At 36.0% G+C, this 22,084-nt stretch overlaps 2 protein-coding genes across 4 annotated transcripts; both read right to left on the minus strand.

The window, feature by feature from the left end:
* Positions 1-6,796: 6,796 nt before the first annotated feature.
* On the minus strand, positions 6,797-12,907 carry LOC113749455 (protein RCC2 homolog). Of its 3 annotated transcripts, none has more exons than XM_027293205.1 (18): positions 12,892-12,907; positions 12,488-12,611; positions 12,183-12,389; positions 11,767-11,828; positions 11,595-11,662; positions 11,224-11,345; positions 10,885-10,990; positions 10,739-10,790; positions 10,150-10,267; positions 10,005-10,035; positions 9,878-9,901; positions 9,633-9,757; positions 9,235-9,316; positions 8,691-8,813; positions 8,544-8,597; positions 8,385-8,454; positions 7,663-7,696; positions 6,797-7,394 (listed from the first exon to the last, which is right to left on the minus strand). In XM_027293205.1, the coding sequence occupies exons 3-18, from the start codon at positions 12,373-12,375 to the stop codon at positions 7,060-7,062; spliced, it is 1,599 nt and encodes a 532-aa protein (XP_027149006.1). In that variant the 5' UTR covers positions 12,376-12,389; positions 12,488-12,611; positions 12,892-12,907; the 3' UTR covers positions 6,797-7,059. The 3 variants fall into 3 exon arrangements, with proteins under 3 accessions (XP_027149006.1, XP_027149004.1, XP_027149003.1); XM_027293203.1 differs by lacking the exon at positions 12,892-12,907 and adding an exon at positions 12,862-12,887; XM_027293202.1 differs by lacking the exon at positions 12,892-12,907 and having other exon boundaries at positions 12,488-12,737.
* A 2,643-nt stretch (positions 12,908-15,550) lies between these two features.
* LOC113750911 (transcription factor RF2a-like) lies at positions 15,551-19,402 on the minus strand. Its single transcript, XM_027294858.1, has 5 exons — positions 19,115-19,402; positions 17,663-18,805; positions 17,433-17,565; positions 17,196-17,280; positions 15,551-16,203 (listed from the first exon to the last, which is right to left on the minus strand). The coding sequence occupies exons 2-5, from the start codon at positions 18,658-18,660 to the stop codon at positions 15,986-15,988; spliced, it is 1,434 nt and encodes a 477-aa protein (XP_027150659.1). The 5' UTR covers positions 18,661-18,805; positions 19,115-19,402; the 3' UTR covers positions 15,551-15,985.
* Between the last annotated feature and the right edge of the window lie 2,682 nt (positions 19,403-22,084).

Here is a 22,084-nt window from a genome sequence, read left to right on the forward strand (position 1 = left end):
TGCTAACATAACGTAATCGTGTGGGATGAATCCACTTATTAGAGCTTATTCAAGAAAAGAGGAACTTTGTCATGAACCTAATTTTAAAAGAGAAGCATGCAAAACGATTGCAGCAATGAAATTACAATAAATGCATCGTAGATGAGACCATTAACAGGATAACAAATATGTTGCCCGAACGAGTTTGCCCCTTGCAAAAGCAGACTCCATGCAGTTGCCTATCATTTCTTTTTTCATAAACTAATAACCACGTATGGTACGGCATTTCTTATATCAAGTTGAAGCTTTCTTAACATGGCCAGTTCCACATAACAGCCACAAAATTCGTTCAAGTATGATTTATGGTCATCTTTAACAGAAATACTTAGCTAAATGTTGTGCCCAGAATCTCGTGAAAATTTTAGGAAAATAACAAAGCAAACAGTTGGTAATATCCTTTGGGAAATATATTGTGTTTGGATAGGAAATTATTTGAAACATTTAGTGTAATACTTTTTATGATATGATAAATGTGAGATAAAAAGGTGGTTGAACAAATTTTAAAAAAAAAATTGATTGAAAAATGTGTTTATGATACAAACAAATAAGCGTACAGAAACATGCAAATACATCTAATCCTCCCTTTTTTTTTTTGGTTAATCATGCTCCTTCTGTCATTTTAATAACATAGTTTTCATTTATAAGACTATATGATAAAATAGAGCGTGAGAGAGTACGGATAATAAAAAATGGAGTGTAAATTACATTTTCCTACCTTTTTTATAATGCATAATAGTATTCAAACAAAGCACGTCAAGTCAGTGAACTAAAACGGAAGTACATTATTATTATTATGATTCTTATCATGAAGGAAACAACCTAATTAGATTAGCTTACGGAAGTACGCATGGAGATGATTGCATTCTATGATAGATGGAAAGAGAATTTTTTCTTTGTTCTTGATTTTAGTGCATCATACAAATGCTCGAATACAATACCGGGTTTGCCAAATGCTCAGGAAATAAAATGATGAATTGGATTTGGATGCATAAACAAGCATTGTCGATAACTTTTAGCACTACAAGAATGAGCCTTTGACCCCACAGGAAGGATAAGATCACCACACCATAATCATCAATCTTCAAATTGTCATTAATTGGTGACTGCAGTTGCAATCATCTCCCCACCTGAATAGTTGTTACCACTTACAACTTAAAAGCCGGGTCATTGCTAATTATGTCGGATTAATTGGTTAATCAACTGAACCAGCATGATTAGCCAATGGACCGTAATCTGATGCCATTATTACCCAGGATGTTTGGTCATAATCCTGCATGATTAGAGTGAATAAAGCAAGCGCGAGAAGAAGAGGAAGATGGTGACTCGTAACACATCACACGATAGACCTGCCGAGAAAGTCAAAATGATAGCGAATCATAGAGCAGAACCGCGGCGGGGGTTGGGGCCCAGGGTGGGACCATTCATGCGAGCGGATAGGAATCATGACCTCCGGGACAGGTAACCATCAGGATTTGGAGGACTAGTAATTTATTTAATTAAACGGTAACGTTAAACAGGGTAAACGGAGGTTATGGTGTGATGCACTATCCTTTTAGTTTGACAAACACCAAGCAACTGAAATTTGGATCGAGTGCTCCGAATTTGAAAGTAGCTTTTCTTAATCGAATTTATTTTGGAGTAACTAAAATTTCCATAATAATTTTCACTCTTTCTATGATTGTTAACAAATTGTTAGATGATAGCGTTCGAAATAAGTTTTTTTTTTTTTGAAAAAAAAATGGTTGTTATTTAGTTCAGATAAATACATATTAGTTTATAGTTCGACCTTAAGTATGATCAGTAAAATAAGATGTAAAAATGAAATAATGACCTGTATAACTTTAATTTTATTCTTTTTTAGTTGATATAGATTTTAATTTGATTAATAATAGTTTATAAATTTAAATATTTTGTAATTTGGAATTCAGGTTAGACATGCTTAGCACGGATCAGAATACTAATTATATACATATCTCTACGTATATATAAAGAATTGTTCAAAGAGCTGTTTTATAGTACAACATAATTGTGAAAATGCTCATTACTTCAAAGTTGGCAAGATCTTGACATCTGTTCAAGGACCGCAATATTATGGCTCGAGCACCAAATATTCGTAGATATTGGCTCAAATATAGTACTGTAGTATCTCCAGCTCCAGGCCTTATCTTTAACCTTTTCTAATAGTAGTTTCCCAGTGAACTGAACACAAGTGCTGCTGGACGGCAGGACTGAGGCTGAGGTCTCCAACAGATCAGACCAGTGTGAGGTAACCAAACCATCTTGACAGCTATTTTGTTCGGTTGGGCACGTGTCTGCGATCCAAAACCGACACGTTATGGCACACGAGTCCGATTCAGCTATGTGTCTGGTCTGGGCAGGGCTAATGCGGGTTACTTTATGCCCAACTCTGCTGCGCATGCCATGTCAGATATCTGCTTCAATTAAGAAGGCCGCCATTATATCTTTCCATGGGACCCACCAGGATTCCCACCGCTGGACCGCTCCACCATCGTCATTTGGCATTTAGCTCAAAAGAAAAGGACGATCAACACTTAAATTAAAGTAATAATTTTAGAAACCTTCCTTGAGGTTTTTAACTATTGCAAGAAGCTCCCTTCTAGTTTGAAAAATTACACTTACCTCCAATATGATTAGCATTTCAGTAACAATACAGACCCAGTATGCGAAATTTATCCTAAAAAAATCCTAAAATACTCCTTTGTTACTTAGAAGTGGGAAAACTCACTAATAAATTTCTTCCACGTTGCAACTATACCACTCTAACGGACTCAATAAATCACTTCAGTTTAATTTCCATATTCTCACAGTTTTGACAGCCTATCATTGTTGTTCCAAAGCTTTCCATGCAAATCAATTATGACATATTTTTACCTTCATTTAGCGCGGCAACAAATCTGGTCCAACAGCTTGTCATTTGAAAATTTCAATTCAATAATACTTACACAAAAAAGGAACACCAAAAAAAAAAGATAAAGGATCTATTTCTATAACAATGAGGATTTGAGATGTATTAGATGGCAGTTGCGAAAATAGTGGATTATGAGATACAGGAAAAAGAATATAGGAGAAACGGTCAGAGAGAAAAAATAATAGTTTATTTTGTGTGGCAGTCGTTGTCTTAGACTAGTTGTAGTTGTATAATTTTTTTTTGTATGAATTATTTATAAGTGAAGGATATTATAGTCATTTTACTACATAAAGGGATGTTAGTGTAATTATTCAAGCCTAAAGGGAGGTGAGTGAAATTGTCAAATGAGAGGTTTATGAAATTATCCCTAAATTAAAAACATGCTTAATTCTACGCCTTTTTTTCTTCTTCTATATATAAAGTATGAACAATGGGTTCGGTGTTAAAGTAATGTGTCATTTTTTTAGTTTTCTAATTTCTTCCTCACAAAAGTGAAGATTTATAAGAATAATTACTTAAATGTAGTGCTAACTTCTAATATTTCCATTTCTACTAACTTCTATTTTTTAATTCGTTTTCCAAAAATAATCATAAACTATTCTGCAAAACAAAAAAAAACTTCTAATGATTTTTATTGGTTTTAATAAAACAATTTAAAATTTTCTTAATTTACATACTCGTAGAATGTGCTTTTCTCACTGGTATTACATAATCTCAAACTCATCCCCCGTTTATTTCTTTCCATTTGTACAGTTTGAAATATCTCTTCAAAAAAATAAACACAAGTAGAGTACTATTTTCTTCGAGATTAAAAGATTAATGATGTAAAACTTATTAGATTTTATTAGCAAACTCTAAAATTAGATGGGGAGAACCTGGAGAGTATTTACACTTGATATTTCATTTTAAGAAAATAGTTCAAGACACCCCTCACATATCATCGAATGAATTTTTTCATCATTCATTTTTAAAATATGAACTTTACGTCATTTACAAATTCAAATTACCAGAATTTGATCTCACATTAAGTTTTTGACCAATTTCTAACTTGAAATCGTTATGTGATCTACATGTAGTCATTTTTTATATACAAAAATATCAAATTTCACATTTTTAGCAACAAAAAAAATATGGATTAAGTCGGAAAAAAATGAATATGATTCGGGTCATATCTTACTTTTTTAGGACCAAAACTGAATATGAATCAGATCACTTTTTTAACTATAAATGGAATATAATCTTTTTACTCCTTAAAAAATAAAAAGATTATATGTGGATCAAATTATAGATTCAGAGACAAAAGTAGCCGACAGGACCAAATTTTATCGACTTAATTTTTGTAAATGACGTAAAATTGCGATTTTAAAAATGAAGGATGAACAAATTAATTTGACAAAATGTGAAGGGTGGTTTGAACAAATTTTCCTCAATTGTCTTTTAGTTTAGCAGATCTCTCTATTTGGTTATGTCCTTATATATTACAACTTCCCTTCTTAGCCACTTCATATGCAAGTTTGATATTTTCAACATAAGGAGCAATGTTGAAGAAAAGTGTTACCCCAAAAAAATTTTTTGGCTCAACTTCGTGTTTTATTTCACAAGGCAAAATAACAAAAAATGTCCTACCTAAAAGTAAACTAAAAGGTGACAAAAAAATCAATTTCCCCTCAAAAAGAAAATAATAAAAAAAAGAGCGGGAAGCCAAATGGTTGACGGAGTAATTGTCCAAAAGGGGGATGAATACTACGAATAATCATCACTACAAAAAAAAAAAAAAAAAAAAAGGTATCTTATGGCATACATCTTCCATGCAATCCCACATTCTGAAAATTGGACGTTGTGGGGCTTATGGCCATCAAATTAGCTTTATTTAACTTCTGATCTTAAGTTATATTAAACTGCAGCCACCTCAATTGTCCGACTCAAGAAGGTATAAAAGGACTTGATCGAACTCAGAAGGCACAAAGACTTGCTCGATTCGTTAAAACTCGTGGCTCTAATTTATCTCGCGTGCCAAACCAAGTCACTTGTTCTCTGAAGGACCAACTTTGATTAGAATAGTCTTATATGGGGGAAAAAAATAAAATAAAATCTAGCTTAAGAAAAGGAAATAAAGCGGGGGGGACAAAGGAAAAGAATAAAAGAAGTGGAATAATCAACTGGAGGTGGTTGGTTTGGTCCTCGGTCTACACTGGGCATAGCAATTAGAGCAGCGAGACGAGATGTCTGCATCTAATGACCATCACATCTCTCTCTCTATTGTACAAATTTCAATTTGCAGAATGAAGGTGACAAACAAGAGGATACCTTACACATTAAATGTACTAAGCACAGGCATGAATGCAGATCATGTGGGTGATAGATAGCCAACAACGCAACAAATTCAATTTAATAAGTTTGTTGTTCCAACTTAATATTTGTTTAATGCCATCCTATGTGAACTGGATATGCCGACTTAGTTGTCTGGTCCCTCTCCGTGATAATTTCCCTCATTTTGTTTCCCTTCAATGAAAGCACCAAACTAGCTCAAGAAAACATACGCTCAGTCTAACTAAAGCCTTTTTTTGCTCTTCGCCTGCTTCTCCTCCATTCGACATTTATGTTTCTACGATCAGTTATAAAGTTTTTTTTTTGTGGGGTTTGGAATTCGTTACTTAATCAAGGAAACCAGCCTTTGAAGGCATAAAATGGTTCTTCCATGCTTGTTATAGGTTGGGGAACATCTTTTAAGGCAATACGTCACGGTCGAAAACTGCAGAGGCATGCCTTAATGGTCATTACTTGAAGGTGGAGAATACCACGCTGCTTGTGGGCAATTAGCAAGTAACAAGGAATTAGGTACAACAAGAGCAGGGGTCATTCTCAAGCGTGTAGCTTTCTTTTTTCAAAAGAAGTAGAGGTGTGGTCATTGTGGTGGTGGAGCCTTGGTCACATGGAGAAACCTTCAATCATTACAAACCACGGACTGATTCAAGGCTCCTTTTTTCTTGGTGCGAATTATTACTGCATCCTCTTCATCAATAAAGTCCAGCCACTTTGAGTTGAGAGTCTCAATGTCTGTTGTGGACAACTGGAGGACTTGAACATTCGTACGGATCTGGCTACAATCTCGTTGGTGCATCGTTCAACTTCAAGAAGGGGGGTAAGGTAATACAAATCCTTGGACCGAAAAAAAGAAATTGATAAAAATCCCTTCAGCGAGTTGAGAGATCAACTTAGTTATTAGATCGTATAAAGCGATGGACAGTTCATCTCCTGAAGATTCAAATACATTGATGAAACAAACAACTGCTGCACATTACCCGTAGCGTTTCAGCCCAGATGTCCTCGTGTGCCTTTCTTCTCAATTATTATGATTAAATCGCTTTTATGATTGCGAAGAGAAGGCCCAGTAGGATTAATCAGATTGTGATGTAAAAAAGCTTCCCCCGATTCCAACATTCTTTGTTGGCAGTGAGACCACAACTGACAACCTCTGCTCAGCAAGCGGAAACCTGCTTACAGCTTTCCATACTTGGCAGCAAACATGAGTGAAGGTAGGACCCTGAAGAAACATCCAACCAATTCAAGTGGGGATCAGTTTTAACGTGCATTGCAGGATAGTCTTTCTTTCCCTTCAAATGTTATCAAGCAACTATGCGAACCAGTCTTCCCAACCAACCTGGCACATTTCCTCCACATAGCATGTTCCACTCACAAACCATCACCTGCTAACTCACTGGAAGAAGACCAGAAACCTCAAACTTCTATTCAACATGCAATACTAGGCACCACTTAAAGTTCTTTGCCTCGCTACTACGCTACCCAATCTTTGAAACAAAGAATATAAGAAGTAAGAAAAATTCTTCTTTTTCCCTGGAAAGTAATAATGTAAGGTACAAGGCACATCCTTAAAACGCTATTGTCATCAAATTCAAGATGACCATTTCCAAAGAAACAATCATATCCTGATAAAATGCAAAGGGGAAAAGCACATTTAAAATAATAAAAAAAAAGATGATACGAAAGACTGCAGATGCAGCAGCCAACAAGGACATAGTACACCACCCCAGGTGGAAAACAAAATTGCTCCATCGGCAGAAAACTGTAGATCATGATTTTTGGGGTCTTCCCCTTTTCCCTGACTTTGCTGGGGTGCTCTCGGAACTTTTCTTAGCAGACGAGGGACGCCCTCGGCCCCTCCCGCTGCCCTTCTTGTCACCCGATGATTTGCCAATGCTCTTGCCTCGACCTCTGGCATTCTGCTTCCTTTTGTTCTCAGCTTGCCCATTCAATTTTCCTTCATCCTCATCACTAGCATCGTCACTAGATTCGCCATCTTCTTCAGACTCTGGTAGATCTTTTGAATTTTTCCTTTTCTTGGAATTTTCAGCACCCTTTTTTGCTTTTTTCAGAGCCAGTGTATTATTCTGTGGTTCTTCATTTGCTGCAGGAACAATATTCAAAATCAGAGGAGTGTTGGCAATGCCGGATCTGCAAACTAAGATTTTCTAAGAAATTAAGTCCATCAGATATGCTTATGTGTCTTGAACCCCATCTACATAACAGAACAGCTAGTCCAACCATATATGAAAATCCTAAGAGATCACGTTCAAGATCTCCCAACTAGTTGCTGAATATACAACGCACTAATGCCTAAACATATGCACAACATTCAGAAACAACACCCTATTCATAATTTTGCTAGTCAATACCTTCAAAAGAGGCTTTGCCATCATACACGTCCAGCTGCCAAAAGTAAATGGACAAAGATTATATTCTGGCGGAACTGGGTAAAACACAGTGATGCAATTTTTAAAGAAGCTGATCCTTAAAAATAAATATACACAAAAAAAAGAAGAATAAGATAGAAATACATACACACACTATAATATGGTCTCCTCACATTGCCACACCCGCCCAAACCCCAAAAAAAAACACACACAAAAAGAAAAACTCGTGCATCATAATTATCAGAAGCATCACGTCAGATCAGACTCCTATTAAAGGATGTAACTGCATGATACTCAGCACCTAACATAAGGATACTCTATGACCAAATACCAATAACAGTAGATATCCTTATGTTAAATCTTCCGGCATTTCAGTTGTAACTACCTCACAATAGATCCTACAATTAAACTTCAACCACTTCGTCTCCCTATTAACCCCATTCTTGATAAATCCAAGAAACCATCCCCTCCATATAGGAATTTGTTACTTAATTAAAAAAGAGAGAGAGGAGCAAAGTTTTTACCCGCTCAAGTCGATCATCAACATTAGTCCTATCAACTAATACCATTGAGTGGGCAAATCCACACAATAGATCCTACAATTAAACTTCAACCACTTCGTCTCCCTATATAACCATCCCCTCCATATAGGAATTTGTTATTTAATTAAAAACAAAAAAGAGAGAGATGAGCAAAGTTTTTACCTGCTCAAGTCGATCATCAACATTAGTCCTATCAACTACTACCATTGAGTGGGCAAATCCAGATGCAACACTACATTGGCGAACAAAAGAAAGCTCAAATAAGCTCTTGCTACATTAATTTGTGACCTATTTAAATGTATTTAGTGGTGAATTACCAACCTGATAACATGCATGCCCTCCAGAATGTCGACCTTTTTGGGAACTGCAGAAGATCTGCAATGAAAAAGAAACAGAAAACATAAGTAACACTGACAGAGGAACACTGGTAAAAACGAAAAATGATTATCAGTAGGACGTCAACCATACTTCTGCCCCTCAGGTCCATATCCCAGCTCCCCTGATTGTGCATGTCCCCAACTTATACACGAGCGATCGGCACCAACAAAATGGTGCATACCACCTGAATCCATACAGCGTAGATGCCAGCCACTTCAGAACATAGGTTATATGAGAACAACCCTGTTAGTCTCCATGTGGAATAATTAAGGGCAAAATTATACCATATCAAAGCTAGATTGAACAAATTCAATATAAGTGTATAAATGGCAAAATTTAATATGAGAATGCAATAAACCAATCAGCTAAATTCTTTTTGTCCATTAACATCTTACATCATTTTCATGTTCATTTTAACTTTCAAAGGGAGAAAGATGCAGTGCTCGTAAAAGTGGGAGATTTCCCCTGATAGAAAGCAACACATTAACATCAATGAGAGACAAGAATTGATGAAGAGTAACTCATGTACGCTGCTTATGACTTGAAATCGCTGTATATGTATGTGTGCCCAGCCAAATGAAGAAAACTACACCGAGAAAGAGGTAATGATAAAGATTCAAGACATGTACACAACCTTAAATCCATTAGAGGCTTAGGATACATCCAGTCATCCCCCGTGTTCTTTATCTTGCCCCACATGTAAAGCTGTCCTCCCCCTGCAAAAACAACTACCATAAGTACCTGATTTATATTGAAGAAGAAGAAGAAACTTTCCAGTATTATAGTGGTCTTATACCCTCTGATTGAAATCAGTGCCTCAATATTTTATCTATTATTTAAAGGACTTAAGCAGAGACCTTTTCACTTTTAAGGATATACATTCTAGGAGCTTGGCCCCAGTTAGAGTTATCTTCTGTATGATGCCATACCAGCATACCAGCAGAAGAGGTTGAGGCTCACAAAATGGCAACAATAAAATTTAGAGTATCATGTAGCACTGAAAATAGCCAATAAAGGAGTGGCTTATTGTACCAGCAGTACATGCAGAGTTGACAGAACCAGCAGAAACGACTGCATCTGGAGGCAGAACATTATGCCTAGTGAAGACATCAACACGGCGGGGAACCCATTCATCCTTCTGCTCTCTATGGCCAAGTCTGTAATTAGCAGACCAGCAAAATTCAAGATGACCATGGGGAAAAGAGACAGCTAATCAGAAAGGCCCACACCTTCTTGATATTGACTTAATGAGTTGACTTAAAATCTAGAATACAAACCTCCCATAACCACCAAATCCCCATCTACGCCAGAAAATAAAAAAAATGAAAGTCAGTACGTAGCACATGGTAGCAATTGAATGAACAAAACTTAATAGCAGATCACTAAACATGCAACTCAACTTACGTGTAAACATAACCATTCTTATCCACTGCCACTGAATTAAATGTTAAAAACTCAAGTCAGATGTATATTAACAGCATTTTGGAAATAACTATAAAGGTTCATTACACTTTTATAAGATAGACGGTATGAAGATAATCTCACAAACCTGTATGATTTGTTCCGCATGCAACTTTAACTATGGTTTCTCCAGCAAGAGAAGCTACAGCTCTGGGGCGGGGTTGAGCTTCATATGCAAGCCTCACTGAGCTATCTTTTGTATTGTACTGCAGAAAAGGGATTAAAAAAATCCTTTACAATAATTATAGCAACACCACTTATGCAAACATCACTTATATGAACTACAAATCAATTGCTGGCGTGACAATGTACAGTTGGATGCAGCATACCCTTTTTCATGAGACCCGTAAATGCTTGTAGTCATTAGATTGCATCTTAATATCGAGTGGCATGAAACCCACAACATTCACAGTTTGGTTTAAGCCAACACTAACACAATGGACAATGTTTCTTAAGGAGTTCAGCCTGGTAAATGTTCTCAGGCTTTGTTTCAAGCATAAAGAACACAGCCCATCGATCATTTCTAGGTTAGACACTATCAAGTATGTGATACAAAATCAACTTTTCGAAGATTCTAGCTTTGACAGCCAGAACCTTTTTCTCTCTTGGTATAAATCTCTCTCTCTGATATGTATGGAAACAATCCAAATATGTCTAAAGAGCAACTTAACACATACCTCATTATCTGTTCCATGACCAAGTTGACCATATTGTGGCAGACCAGCAGTTCTGAAAAAATTACAGAGCTTGTCAACGGATGAAATCATCAAAGAGTAGCTCCACATTAGTACATGCAGAAGGAGAAAACATTCCCAAACCATACACTATAGATGCTCCTTCAACAGAAGTCAACCACACAGTGAAGTCAGCCCCACAAGCAGTGTTACTAACATCAGACACATGACATCGGACAGGTGATAATTCAACTTCTGCAACAAAGGCAAAGGTAGGCAAGTTACAAAGCCCTTATAGTAAGGTACATACAACTTTGTATTACCATGTCCAGAGCAACATTCACATAAAAGACCACATATAAGTGAGACTAGATCACTAAATTTGATATTAATCCATTTCAGTGCATCAAGCATACTGTTCACAAAAAGCACCAATTTAATCAACTGTCAGAATATTGATACAAGGCACAGCAAAGAAGAACACAAACCATTTTTAGCAGAACCGGTACCCAGCTGTCCATGCTTGTTCCAACCAAAAGCAAGAGAGTCACCATCTTCAGTCACCACTACAGTGTGGCTTCTTCCTGCCCCTGCTGTAATGACTTTATGCCTGGTAAAAAAGAGTTTAGCAATTTAATTAGTCTCCATTAGTGAGGGAGATGGTAAAGAATTAAAAAAAGGATAGATAATGAGGGTCAACAGAGTTCAAACTAAAACCCTAAATTATGTATCAAAAAGGGCTGCAGTAAGATATTCCCAAAGCAATTCAAGCAAAGTACAAGAACCATGAGCTCATACCACCGGAATTCAGATGGAAAATACCAAAGAAAGGATTATAATGAGCTAGTACGCCACTAACTTGGAGAGTCCTGAAACAACAGTGGGCCTATCACGCTGAATTTTGTCTCCATGACCAAGCTGCCCCTTCTGCACATTTTTAACAACATAGAAACCACATAATATTTTTTACAGATACTTCTACACAAAAATATTACTGGGAGAAAAACTTTGAACTGAAACTCAAAAATCACCTCATTGCGGCCCCAGGTGTAGCAACGTCCATCAACATCCAAAGCCACACAGTGACAAGAAGCTAAAGGCACACATTACACCCGGGAACAAAATATCAGTATTATGAAAGATCCTGGTACACATTTAGAGCAAGAGGCATGCTTGAATTGTTGCCATATTAGCTGCATTTTTCTTTTGACCTAAAAATGACAAGCCAAACAAGTCTACAGCCACTAGCGTCGAAGATGTATAAATTTCAAAGCTCTTTTCACTTCATTCAGGTAAAACTGAAACTAGCATACCAAAAAATGGCAGGACTAGAGCTACATGCAGTAAATAAACGCAAAGGTAAAATATTTAGCACAAAATAAAAGGAAAAGACTGAAGCTAAATCAGCGACTGAGGAAAAGAAAAACAAAAAAGCTAAGAAGCTTACTGCAGCCAGAGGCAACGAAAGAAATATTAATGCCAATAAGAGGGCGGAGCCGAGTCGGAGAAATTAAGTTCCCTTCCAAACCTTTGCGCCGACCAACTGCGTCCCAAGCAGTGGCCCCACAGAACAAGAGCTCTCCACCCTTCACAGCCTGCTCTTCCTCCTCCACCTTCTTCTCCGGCTCCACAGCTGCCATCTATCTCCGGCAAACTAAACGACCAAAACCCTATTAGGTATGAAAAGACCTTTCACTTTTTTTTTATATATATAAAGCAAACAAAGAAACTCCGAGATCCAACCGCAATTACCCGATTGCCGCCGAATGAAGGTTCAAAAAGAGCTTGCAATCGACGGAGCAACGGCTAGTTTACGGGAATCGGCGGTTAGGGTTTAAGTAAGCCCTAGATCAGAGAGAAAACCTCATTCGAAACCCTACGAACAATGCCAACAAGAGTAAGCACTTTTTTTGTGTTTGTTGGAGTTGTTATTATTATTATTTTTTGTTTCCTTTTGGATTAAAGAAAAAAGTGAAAGAGATATATCTGCGAAGACAGGGATTGTGGGTTTTCCGAGAATGCGACTTTTATGAGTAATAAATGAATGAATCTAATTAAAGAATACAGCTTTACAATTTGGTGGATAAAAAAAAAAAAAAAAAGAGTAGATGGGATGGGATATATACTTGAATTGTTGCTCAAGTGAGTGACTTCACCTGTTTCCTTACTTTAAGCGTACAAATATTTTTCAAAAATCTGTCGTTCTTCTTTCCTTTTATAGCAGTATAATTGTACCATTTGTTTACTCGGCGTCGAAATCCAGTCCGGGCATAAATGGTAGTGCGGTACTACTTTTTATGGGCTTGGTATGACTTTTATCTGGTCACCGTCGGATCAATTTCCTGTTTGTTTTTGTTGCAGGGTTTCGGCCTCATAAAGCTTCCCGCAAATTTCGTCATTGGGGCAATATATGGGCGGAAGGGGCAATTGGACTCGAGGGAGGGGGAGGAGGGCTGCTTTTTAACTTGTTGGCCAAATCTTCGAACAAGCCTTGTGAGCCCGCCGTATGCCTTGTACGGTTGAACTGTTGGACATTTCACTTTCAGGATGAAGTGACTTGATTCCCATTCAATTCTTTTGGCTATATTCTCCCCCTTTTTTTCTCATTTTTTTACTATTTTAATAACATGTTAAAGAGTTTTTCTAACGATGTCCTATAAGAAAACACGTAAATTATACATAACTTACCTTATGAATACATATATAACTATTATTATTATTCTATCTCATATTATAAGTTTTTTCTATTTAACTTTATATTTGCAAAATATTAATATTGAGTGTGTTTGGATGGTTGTTTATTTTTGGGATAATTTTTTGAAAAAAATACTATAACACTTTTTTATTGTGTGATGCATGTAAGATAATAAGGCGATTGAAAAATATGTCAATAATACAAGTAAATAAATTTGTGCAAATAATCCACTATCCAAACAAAATATTGATTTTGGTTTTTTGCTTGCATTATTTTGAATAGAAAATAGGGAACATATTTTCAATTTTGAATAGAAGAAGGATGTGTTTAGAGTTTATTAATAGAAGATAACTTGATGAGATGTAGCAATATCTACTTTATGTTCTTCTAGGCTTCGTTTGAATTAACTGTTTTTTAAGGTGTTTTTGAAAAATTTTACTGTAGTAGTATATATGAAAAATTTTTACTATAATAATTTTTTGAAATATTTGATATATTGTATAAATGAGATGTTTTTTGAATTATTGTGTATTACTGTAGTATTATATTTGAAAATTTTATTTTTGAAAAAATGGCCAATCCAAACGGAGTCGTTTATAGACCTCACCTTCTGTGTCAAGATGTCAACTTTCAAGCATTCTTCTCCATCTTTTTTGGGAAAATCGTTCAAAACGTCCCTCACATTTTACAGGATGACTTTTTTCGTCCCCCAATTTTAAAAGTGTAATTTTACGTCCCTTACAAATTCACATTGACCAAATTTGGTCCCTACCTAGGTTTCCGACTAGTTTTTGATCGGAATCCACCACGTGACTTGCATGTGATCAATTTTTAAGGGTAAAATTGTCAAATCAAATTTTTACATAATTTGATTCATAATCCCTCACACTTCACAAAAATAAATTTTTTCGTCCCTAACATTTTACAAAATGAATTGTTTCGTTCCTCACATTTCAAAAAATGAATGTTTCTATCTCTCACATTTTTCAAAATGAATTTTTTCATCCCTCATTGATCATGTGTATGAATAGTTTTTTTCTATAAATCTACGTATATATCTATTTGATTTTATCTGAACAGTATAAATAACATGGAATTTATCTCTATTAAATTTCATCTAAACATACTAATTGTAGTTATATACAAACTATTCAATAGATATATATATAGGGGTTTAAAACTAATGATTTTGTTTGAAATCCATGTATATATTTATATGATTTCACCATTTGAACCTATTCAATATTTGTGATATTTTTCTTTTGATAATAATTTATTTATTGAATTGTATAATAAGGTCATCTAATTAATGGGTTCTAACTCGAATTTTATAATTGTGCTAACAAAATTCAGTTTAAATATGAAATTTCTATTCGACACTTTTAAGACTAACAGTTGAATTACTTACCTTGTGATTGTCTTAAAATTTGAAAGTGCCAGTCATTTATTTCTTTTTGTCATACTTTTCTTTTGTTTACTTTTTCTATCCAAATTTAATTCGATATAAACAGTCGATAATATTTAGGATTAAATGTCTTCTTTATTTTCAATATTCGAGTAAAAGAAAATGAATATAAGTGAAAAACTAACAATTTTTTTAAACCCATATATATATCTATTTGATTTCACTTGAACAGTACGAATAATATGTAATATATCTCTATTTGATTTCATATGCTATTCGTACTGTTCAGGTAAAATCAAATAAATATATACATGAATTTTAAAAAAATTATTCACACACATGATCAATAAAGGATGAAAAAATTCATTTTGTGAAATGTAAGGAACGAAAAATTTTATTTTATGAAATGTGAGGGATTATGAATCGAATTATATAAAATTAGATTTAACAATTTTGCCCTTAAAATATGATCACGTGCAAGGCACGTGGTGAATTCCGACAAAAAACTAGTTGAAAATCTAAACAGGGACCAAATTTGACCAATGTGAATTTGTAAAGGACATAAAATTACATTTTAAAAGTAAGGGACGAAAAAAGTTATTTTGTAAAATGTGAGGGACGTTTTGAACAATTTTCCCATCTTTTTTGAAGTTCAGAATTCCCCCCACGTTAACTTTGCTAACAGAAAATTTGATGAAAGGCAACTCCACATAACTTTCCTGAATATGAGTTTCTTCACCAATTAAAACACGATATAAAATGTACATCAACAAAGACAACGTTGGAATGTTCAAAATCTATTTTGTATACCTATCCACCACCTATTTTACAAACAAAGAAGTTCTGGGGAGCCACAACCACAAGATGGAAGAGTTTCCTATTGGCTGCACCACTGTCCGCAGTACAGAGCGGCAGGTCTAAGTATTCCTAAATATTTATAAAGCAATCCAATGAAGAAAGCCACTGGTTCATTGGATAAATAACCCAAAATAAAGTATGCAACAAGCAGTTAAGGAGCCACAAATTGTACGGAACGTTTCAGTTTTTCTAACACAGGAAGATCGTCCTGAGTCTACGAGCTCTATCTATATGGCAAAGTTTTCCGATTCGTTAGGAAATGCCCAAGAATGCTGAATTTTCGTTCAGCTGACTAAGCTGAAGTAGGTGTTGCCGAAGTTGTTGTTGCAGTTTTGGATGTTGCAACAGATAATTGTTGGATTTGACTGGATTGATGGTGCTGCAGCTGGAGTACATGATGCTTCATGGGTAGCTGCTGAATCATGGAAGTCGATGACCCATCATCTTCACCAAGCTCAGCAGCTGCAAGCTTTAGACGCTGCACTTCTGCGGTCAATGCCTCGTGAAGAGCTGCCATAAATATACCAACATGAATAATTGTTCTACCCAAGACTAAAATGAAGGGGGGAAAAATTTATCTGTACAATAATATCTTGTGCCTATTAATAGTTGTTTGTAACTGCATAATACAAGACAGGCAAACTCATCATATCTGCACAACAACAGGGCAAAAGCACGCATTACATACCAAGTCACTCTTCATAACAAATTGCCATATAAGCAGGCTAAAGAGGAGCATCAACCAAGCATTTATAAAGAGGTCTCGCATTCTAGTCTTCAATAAGCCACAAGCTGGAAGGAGGTGTTTGAGAGGAGTAGCCCTTAAATAATCCAATCATGTAACTTATCATGATTCTATCTTGAATGGTCAAACTGCTACTTTTAGGTCTCACACATCCATAATTAAACTCATACAAAGTTCAGTCACAATAACTTCCCCCCCCCCCCCCTGGCTGAGCCTCCTCCTCCCTTTACCCCACCCAGCAAAATGCCCCAACACGCAAATAAATAAATAAGCACTACGTCACAGTCCACACCTGACACAAGAATTGGTAAAATAAAGAGTTTTAGGCCCTAAATCTTTTGATATTGACCGTATTGCCAATTTTCTATCAAAGAATTGCACTTGTTTTTACGATAACAGGTTTGCAGATACTAATAATTTGGAAGATTTATCTGAGCTCCAAAACTATCATGACACAGACTTTCAACAAACTAGGGAGGTGCAATGTAAGTCAGCAAATGGAGAAACAGAACCAAATCATCTTTAATAATCAGGACTCAGTGGACTGTGCATAATAATATTGTTGCATTCATAAATCCAAACGAATTTCAAATCACTCCTCCACCCACCCCCCCCCCCCCCCTCTTCTTCGCCAAAAGAAATTTACGAAAAGGGTTCTGTAGCAAACACACATAATTCAAAGGTTATACAGAGATTCCAGTAGATCAACAATGTAGACAAACTATCAGCAAAGAATCAAGGGAGGAAGTGCAAATACCATCTCTAAGTCGTGCCTGTTGCTCCATGGCTTGAAGACGAAATTTCAGCTCATTGTTTTGATTTGTAAGCTCAGAAAAATCTTTCTGTAAGGAAAAAAAAACATAGACAATTACCATAGGATCAAGGCTACCTCCTTAAGAAAAAAACTAGTCCTAAGCATTTGTGGCCAAGGCATTGATTTCCATAGGGCTGACTGGGATTTTAGTACTGGATTTCCATAAACTCATGTGCAAACCTGAAGAACAGTAAGTTGTGCAGATAGTGTAGTGGCCTCGGTTTGCAGTGTCAGCACCTTGTGTTCCAATTCTGAGATGTATCGCAACTTGCGCTCCTTAGAACGAGCAGCTGACTGACGATTAGCTAGTACCCTGGATAAACAATTTCAACCGTGTAAATGAGACATCCAATCTACAAATGTAACTTCAAAAAAATTCATCAGTTCAAATTCATATCCAGTACACATACCTCTTGGCACGTTTTGGATCTGATAAGGCAATTTCAGCAAGTCTCTCATCTGTCATAATCTTTTTTACCTCAGCTTCACTAAATTCACCATTTCCAAAGTCCAAGCTAAACTGAGCTGAGTTTTCACTGGCCAAATTGCTTGGTGAGAGTTGACTGACATGAATCCCAGCAGCGATAGGTAACTTTGGTGACACTTCATTGAAATGCAAACTTCCAAAGGCACTATCAACTGAAAGGCTTCTAAAGTGGCGAGCAGCAGGAGCAATATCCCCAGTAGCACTCCTTTTGTTTCCTTCTGCTGAACCTGTCCCATCGAATTTAGTACTATTTGCCTTTGAGATGCTTTGGGCTTCAGTATTACTATTCTCACCACCACATTTCTTCATGCCACTAACCATGCTTCTTTTATCTTTCTCATCAGTTCTAGAAGGATTTAGACTATCTGCATTGTCCAATTTCAAATAAGATTGAAACAAGTCATTCACAATCTCTCCCTCCAATCTTCTCTGACCCATGCTGTTGAAATTGCTGTTACCTTCACTAATTGCATCCATTTCTTGCTTTTGCAAATGAATGGCCTTATCCATTCCAACTTTATCACTTCCGAAGGCTGTTTTGCCCGATATTCCCTGACCGCTTATTGGTACCAATTGAGGTGAAGTCTGAATCATAACATTGAACCCCAAGGGAACATCGCTACTGGATCGCCTATGGCCTTTTCGAGGCGGAAGACCCTCAAAATTGCCTCGAAAATTATTCTCAAATGTAACGGAGGGACCACCAACCACTGGCGGAACTCGAGAACTAACATCCACTTCATCCATTGACACGTCCTTGATACTTGAGTTGGAGGCCAATGAGGATTCGCTATGAGGCAACGGGCTCAATGGGGGCAAGCTATGATTAGCAAAAAATGCAGGTTGAGATGTAGACCTGGAGTGCGAACTCCCCGCGCCATAGTTCTGATTCATGGGTTGCTTACAATTCAACTGAGCCATCAAAATTCTGATTACAAATACGCAAGAAGTATATCCTCCCTCGTCAAATCCTAAATTATCCTCTAGCCCCCAGAAGTTTAGTGCTGATTCAATGGGCCACTGAATTGAGCCTCAAAGAACAAGCAAATGCCCAAAATCTCTGAAACTGGAGTAAGAATATAGCTAGTCAACTACTGAAGTGTATCAAACAAAGCAGGGTTTTTCTTGCCCCCACCCCCCGGCCTAAACCCAAAACCCCAAAACAAATGAAGGAGCAAAAATTCCGGCATTTTACTAATTCTATCAAAAACCCAATTAAATCAAATAAACCAAGAGCTAAAATCAGAGAAAACTCAGAACTTTGATTCATTTCCACTCAATAACTCTTATCCATCCAAAACCCTACAACTCTACGAGAAACGAAAGAAAATTAAGCCGATAGAAAACTTTTTCTAGAAACACAAAAGTGATTTACCTTACAGCATCAGAAATGCAGCCAATCAAACCATCGATCAGCGGAGCCGCGTTGAAAAGAAAATGAGGAAGAAGGAAAGAAATGGGAATTATCGCTTACTTTATATTGAAAACAAGCGAATTTCCCGCTGAAACTGGCGGTGATTACGTTAAATAGTAGCAGAAGAAAAAGGTGTTCTGGAAAAGACAAAAAACTTCGGATTGCATAGAAAATGACGAAAGTGCAAAATGGAAGCAGAAGCGTTTTTTTTATTTATACATTAATCTCTGCTTTCTTGCTATCTCAGTGCAGGCCGTACGAAGTTAACAAGCTGAGGAGTGAGAGGCACAAAATTGGAGTTATAACAAAGATGGTGACGTGGGAGTTTGTGGGAAAGTCCGCGGTGAATTTGGCGTGAATTTCAGGTGAATGTACAGTCGACTCTTTTGCATAGTTGCATTTTTCACTCCTCACTTTTCAGCCGAACCGTGTTGGGCTTTCTTGGATGGCCTGCAGGGGGACAATGCTCAGCCCGAATTTGCTGACAGGAAACTGCCATATGGAAACCACGTTTGTGTGACACTTCATCAAAATATATTTGTGGTGTAAAGCCTTTCATTTTCCAAATTCCCCTTCTAGCTTTGACTTCTTGCTTTCTATAGCGATAGAATACAACCCGAATTTTTGACACTCTCAGCCCGATCGCCCTCGAGCTTGGCACTTTATTGTTAAAGGACTATGCTTTGACACTGCAAATCAAAATGAAATTTACTTTCTTTTTTTTTTACATGATAAAAATGAAAAACATAAGTTGATTAGAGCAAATTAACTGTCTTTCTTGTTTTGACTCTTAAAGATAAGATGATGTTATTAAATGAGACGAGATTTTATCTCATAAAATCACTTTCCAAGAATGAAAACACGCAAACCAACAGCTTTTGGACCGGTGACGGGTGAGTCAAGATTTTAAACTTTATCTCCCATCAATTATTATAATAAGTATATCTTCCAAGAAATCCAGATGAGTGCGTAGTCTAATCCAGTGATGGTTTAGTTCTCATCTGTCTCTCATGGGTTTAATTGGGCCTCTCTATATAGATTGGGATAGAGTAGGATATAGATAAAATAAAAAATTGATGAATGACCAAAAAAAAAGAATGAAAACACGCATAAATCATAGAATGTCAAAGTTTCTGTATAAGAGTGCATCATTATTGGAAAGTTTCCCCAAGAGTTTTGGCTACGGAATTGAGGATGAACAAGTGCACCCATGGCTTAAAGTTTGTGAAACCAATTAAAGAATACGCTCAATTTCATAATATATTATATATATTATTTTCAAAGACACTTGCAAATTACTGCTAATCCCTTCCTTTTTTTTTCGAAACGCTGAGTTGTATTACTCATGTCAAAAGTATGTATAATCTGAGCAAATACTCAAGGATACTTTATAGTTTGTGCATCTTAGCTTGGTGGAACTGGATAAGTCCATTCCACATCTTAATTACTGCTAATCTCACAATATTAACTTCTGTTGAGAATTAAGACCCTTAAGGATATTACAGGCATACCCTTGAGGAAAAGAGATTTGCCAAAATCAAAAATTTGTCACCTTAGAGGGGGTCATATTGAAGTTTTCACGAGCTCCTTCTGCTTTTTTTAAAAAAGTTTTTAGGAGCCTTAGAGGATCAAATTGGCATTATCCTTTTGAGCCATTTTTTCTGTCAAGAAGTCAATTGACTCTTACTGACTCAACAAACCTAAACCCCAGAGCATATTCCAAAAGCCGGCAACTCTTGGAGCAGCCCAAGGAGACTTATCTACCCAACAAACCCCAACCCCTTCCCCGATGTGGGACTAGAACTCACACAACCATCCTTTTGAGCCATTTGATTTGCCTTTTTGTGGAGAAAAGTTTTGGAAAAAGGCGGACCCAAGCCATTGGATCAAATGTGTACAAGGACAAATTAAAAAAGTGGTATGGCACGAATCTTAAGAACATCTAATGGACGGCTCAGGAGTCAGGACGAGGGATTCGCGGTCACTCCTCACCAGCAGTCATTTCGCACTTCCCCTATCATTTTCAAATATTTTTAAAGGATAATATCAGAAACCTCCTTTGACGTTTCCATTAATATCACTTGACACCTTTAATGTTTTAAAAAATCACGTACCCCTAATAATTGTAAAAAGATTACATTAATTTTCACTTGATATATAATTTACATATCAAATAAATAGAATTCAAAAAATAAAAAAAAAGAGAAACAAAAGTCACTTTCTTCATTTTCTCCTTTCTTCAATATTTTCCTTTATTCATTTTTTTTGGATGACTATGAGGTTTTTATTTGTAAATTATACATAGTATATTAAATGTTGTTTGCCTTTTAGTTTTTGTAATTGTGATAGAGAGTGGTATGATTTTTTTGTTTATTTTTAGTTAATTTTTATGATAATCAACACAATTTAAAGGTTTGAGCAGGGTTGAGAAGAAGTTGAAAAAAAATATAAGACTCATAAGAAAATGATTCTGAACATATATAGTTAAATTGGTGTTGATATATTTCTTTGTAAATATTTTTTTTAAAATTTATATTTTTATGGACTATAACACTTTGACGTGGTAGTATTATTAGAAATTATTTTTTAGATGATGATTTTCTTAGAGTAAACAAAGTGGATTTGGAGTATTTTTATTTAGCAAATAAAAGGGTGGTCTAGTATTTTTCAAAATTTTGTTACACAAATAACAAAAGGAAGGGAGGTAAATAATTTTTTAAAATTTTAAGGATGTTAGGTAACATTTTAGAAAAACGTTAGGGGAGGTTTCTGATATGATCCCTATTTTTAAAACATCCCTATGCGTAGCAGTTTTTTTTTTTTTTTTTTGAAAAAAAAGGTGATGGCATGGTGGCGTTGACACTTGAGAGAAAGGTCCTGTAAATAGTGAAAAAACAAAGAACGTTAAAAACAGGAGAGAGAGAGAGAGAG

The sequence above is a fragment of the Coffea eugenioides genome, chromosome 10 (assembly GCF_003713205.1).
Source record: "Coffea eugenioides isolate CCC68of chromosome 10, Ceug_1.0, whole genome shotgun sequence".
Lineage (NCBI taxonomy): Eukaryota > Viridiplantae > Streptophyta > Magnoliopsida > Gentianales > Rubiaceae > Coffea > Coffea eugenioides.

What these genes read in the sequence shown, in the direction of transcription:
- LOC113749455 (XM_027293205.1), bottom strand. Translation starts at nt 12,375, where the DNA reads ATGGCAGCTGTGGAGCCGGAGAAGAAGGTGGAGGAGGAAGAGCAGGCT. An exon ending in TATGGACCTGAGGGGCAGAA is followed by an intron (nt 8,598 to 8,690) that starts GTATGGTTGACG and finishes TTTTCATTGCAG; the next exon opens with ATCTTCTGCAGTTCCCAAAA. An exon ending in TGGCAAAGCCTCTTTTGAAG is followed by an intron (nt 7,395 to 7,662) that starts GTATTGACTAGC and finishes TTGTTCCTGCAG; the next exon opens with CAAATGAAGAACCACAGAAT.
- LOC113750911 (XM_027294858.1), bottom strand. Translation starts at nt 18,660, where the DNA reads ATGGCTCAGTTGAATTGTAAGCAACCCATGAATCAGAACTATGGCGCG. An exon ending in CACAACTTACTGTTCTTCAG is followed by an intron (nt 17,281 to 17,432) that starts GTTTGCACATGA and finishes TTTTCCTTACAG; the next exon opens with AAAGATTTTTCTGAGCTTAC. An exon ending in ACAGGCACGACTTAGAGATG is followed by an intron (nt 16,204 to 17,195) that starts GTATTTGCACTT and finishes TATTTATGGCAG; the next exon opens with CTCTTCACGAGGCATTGACC.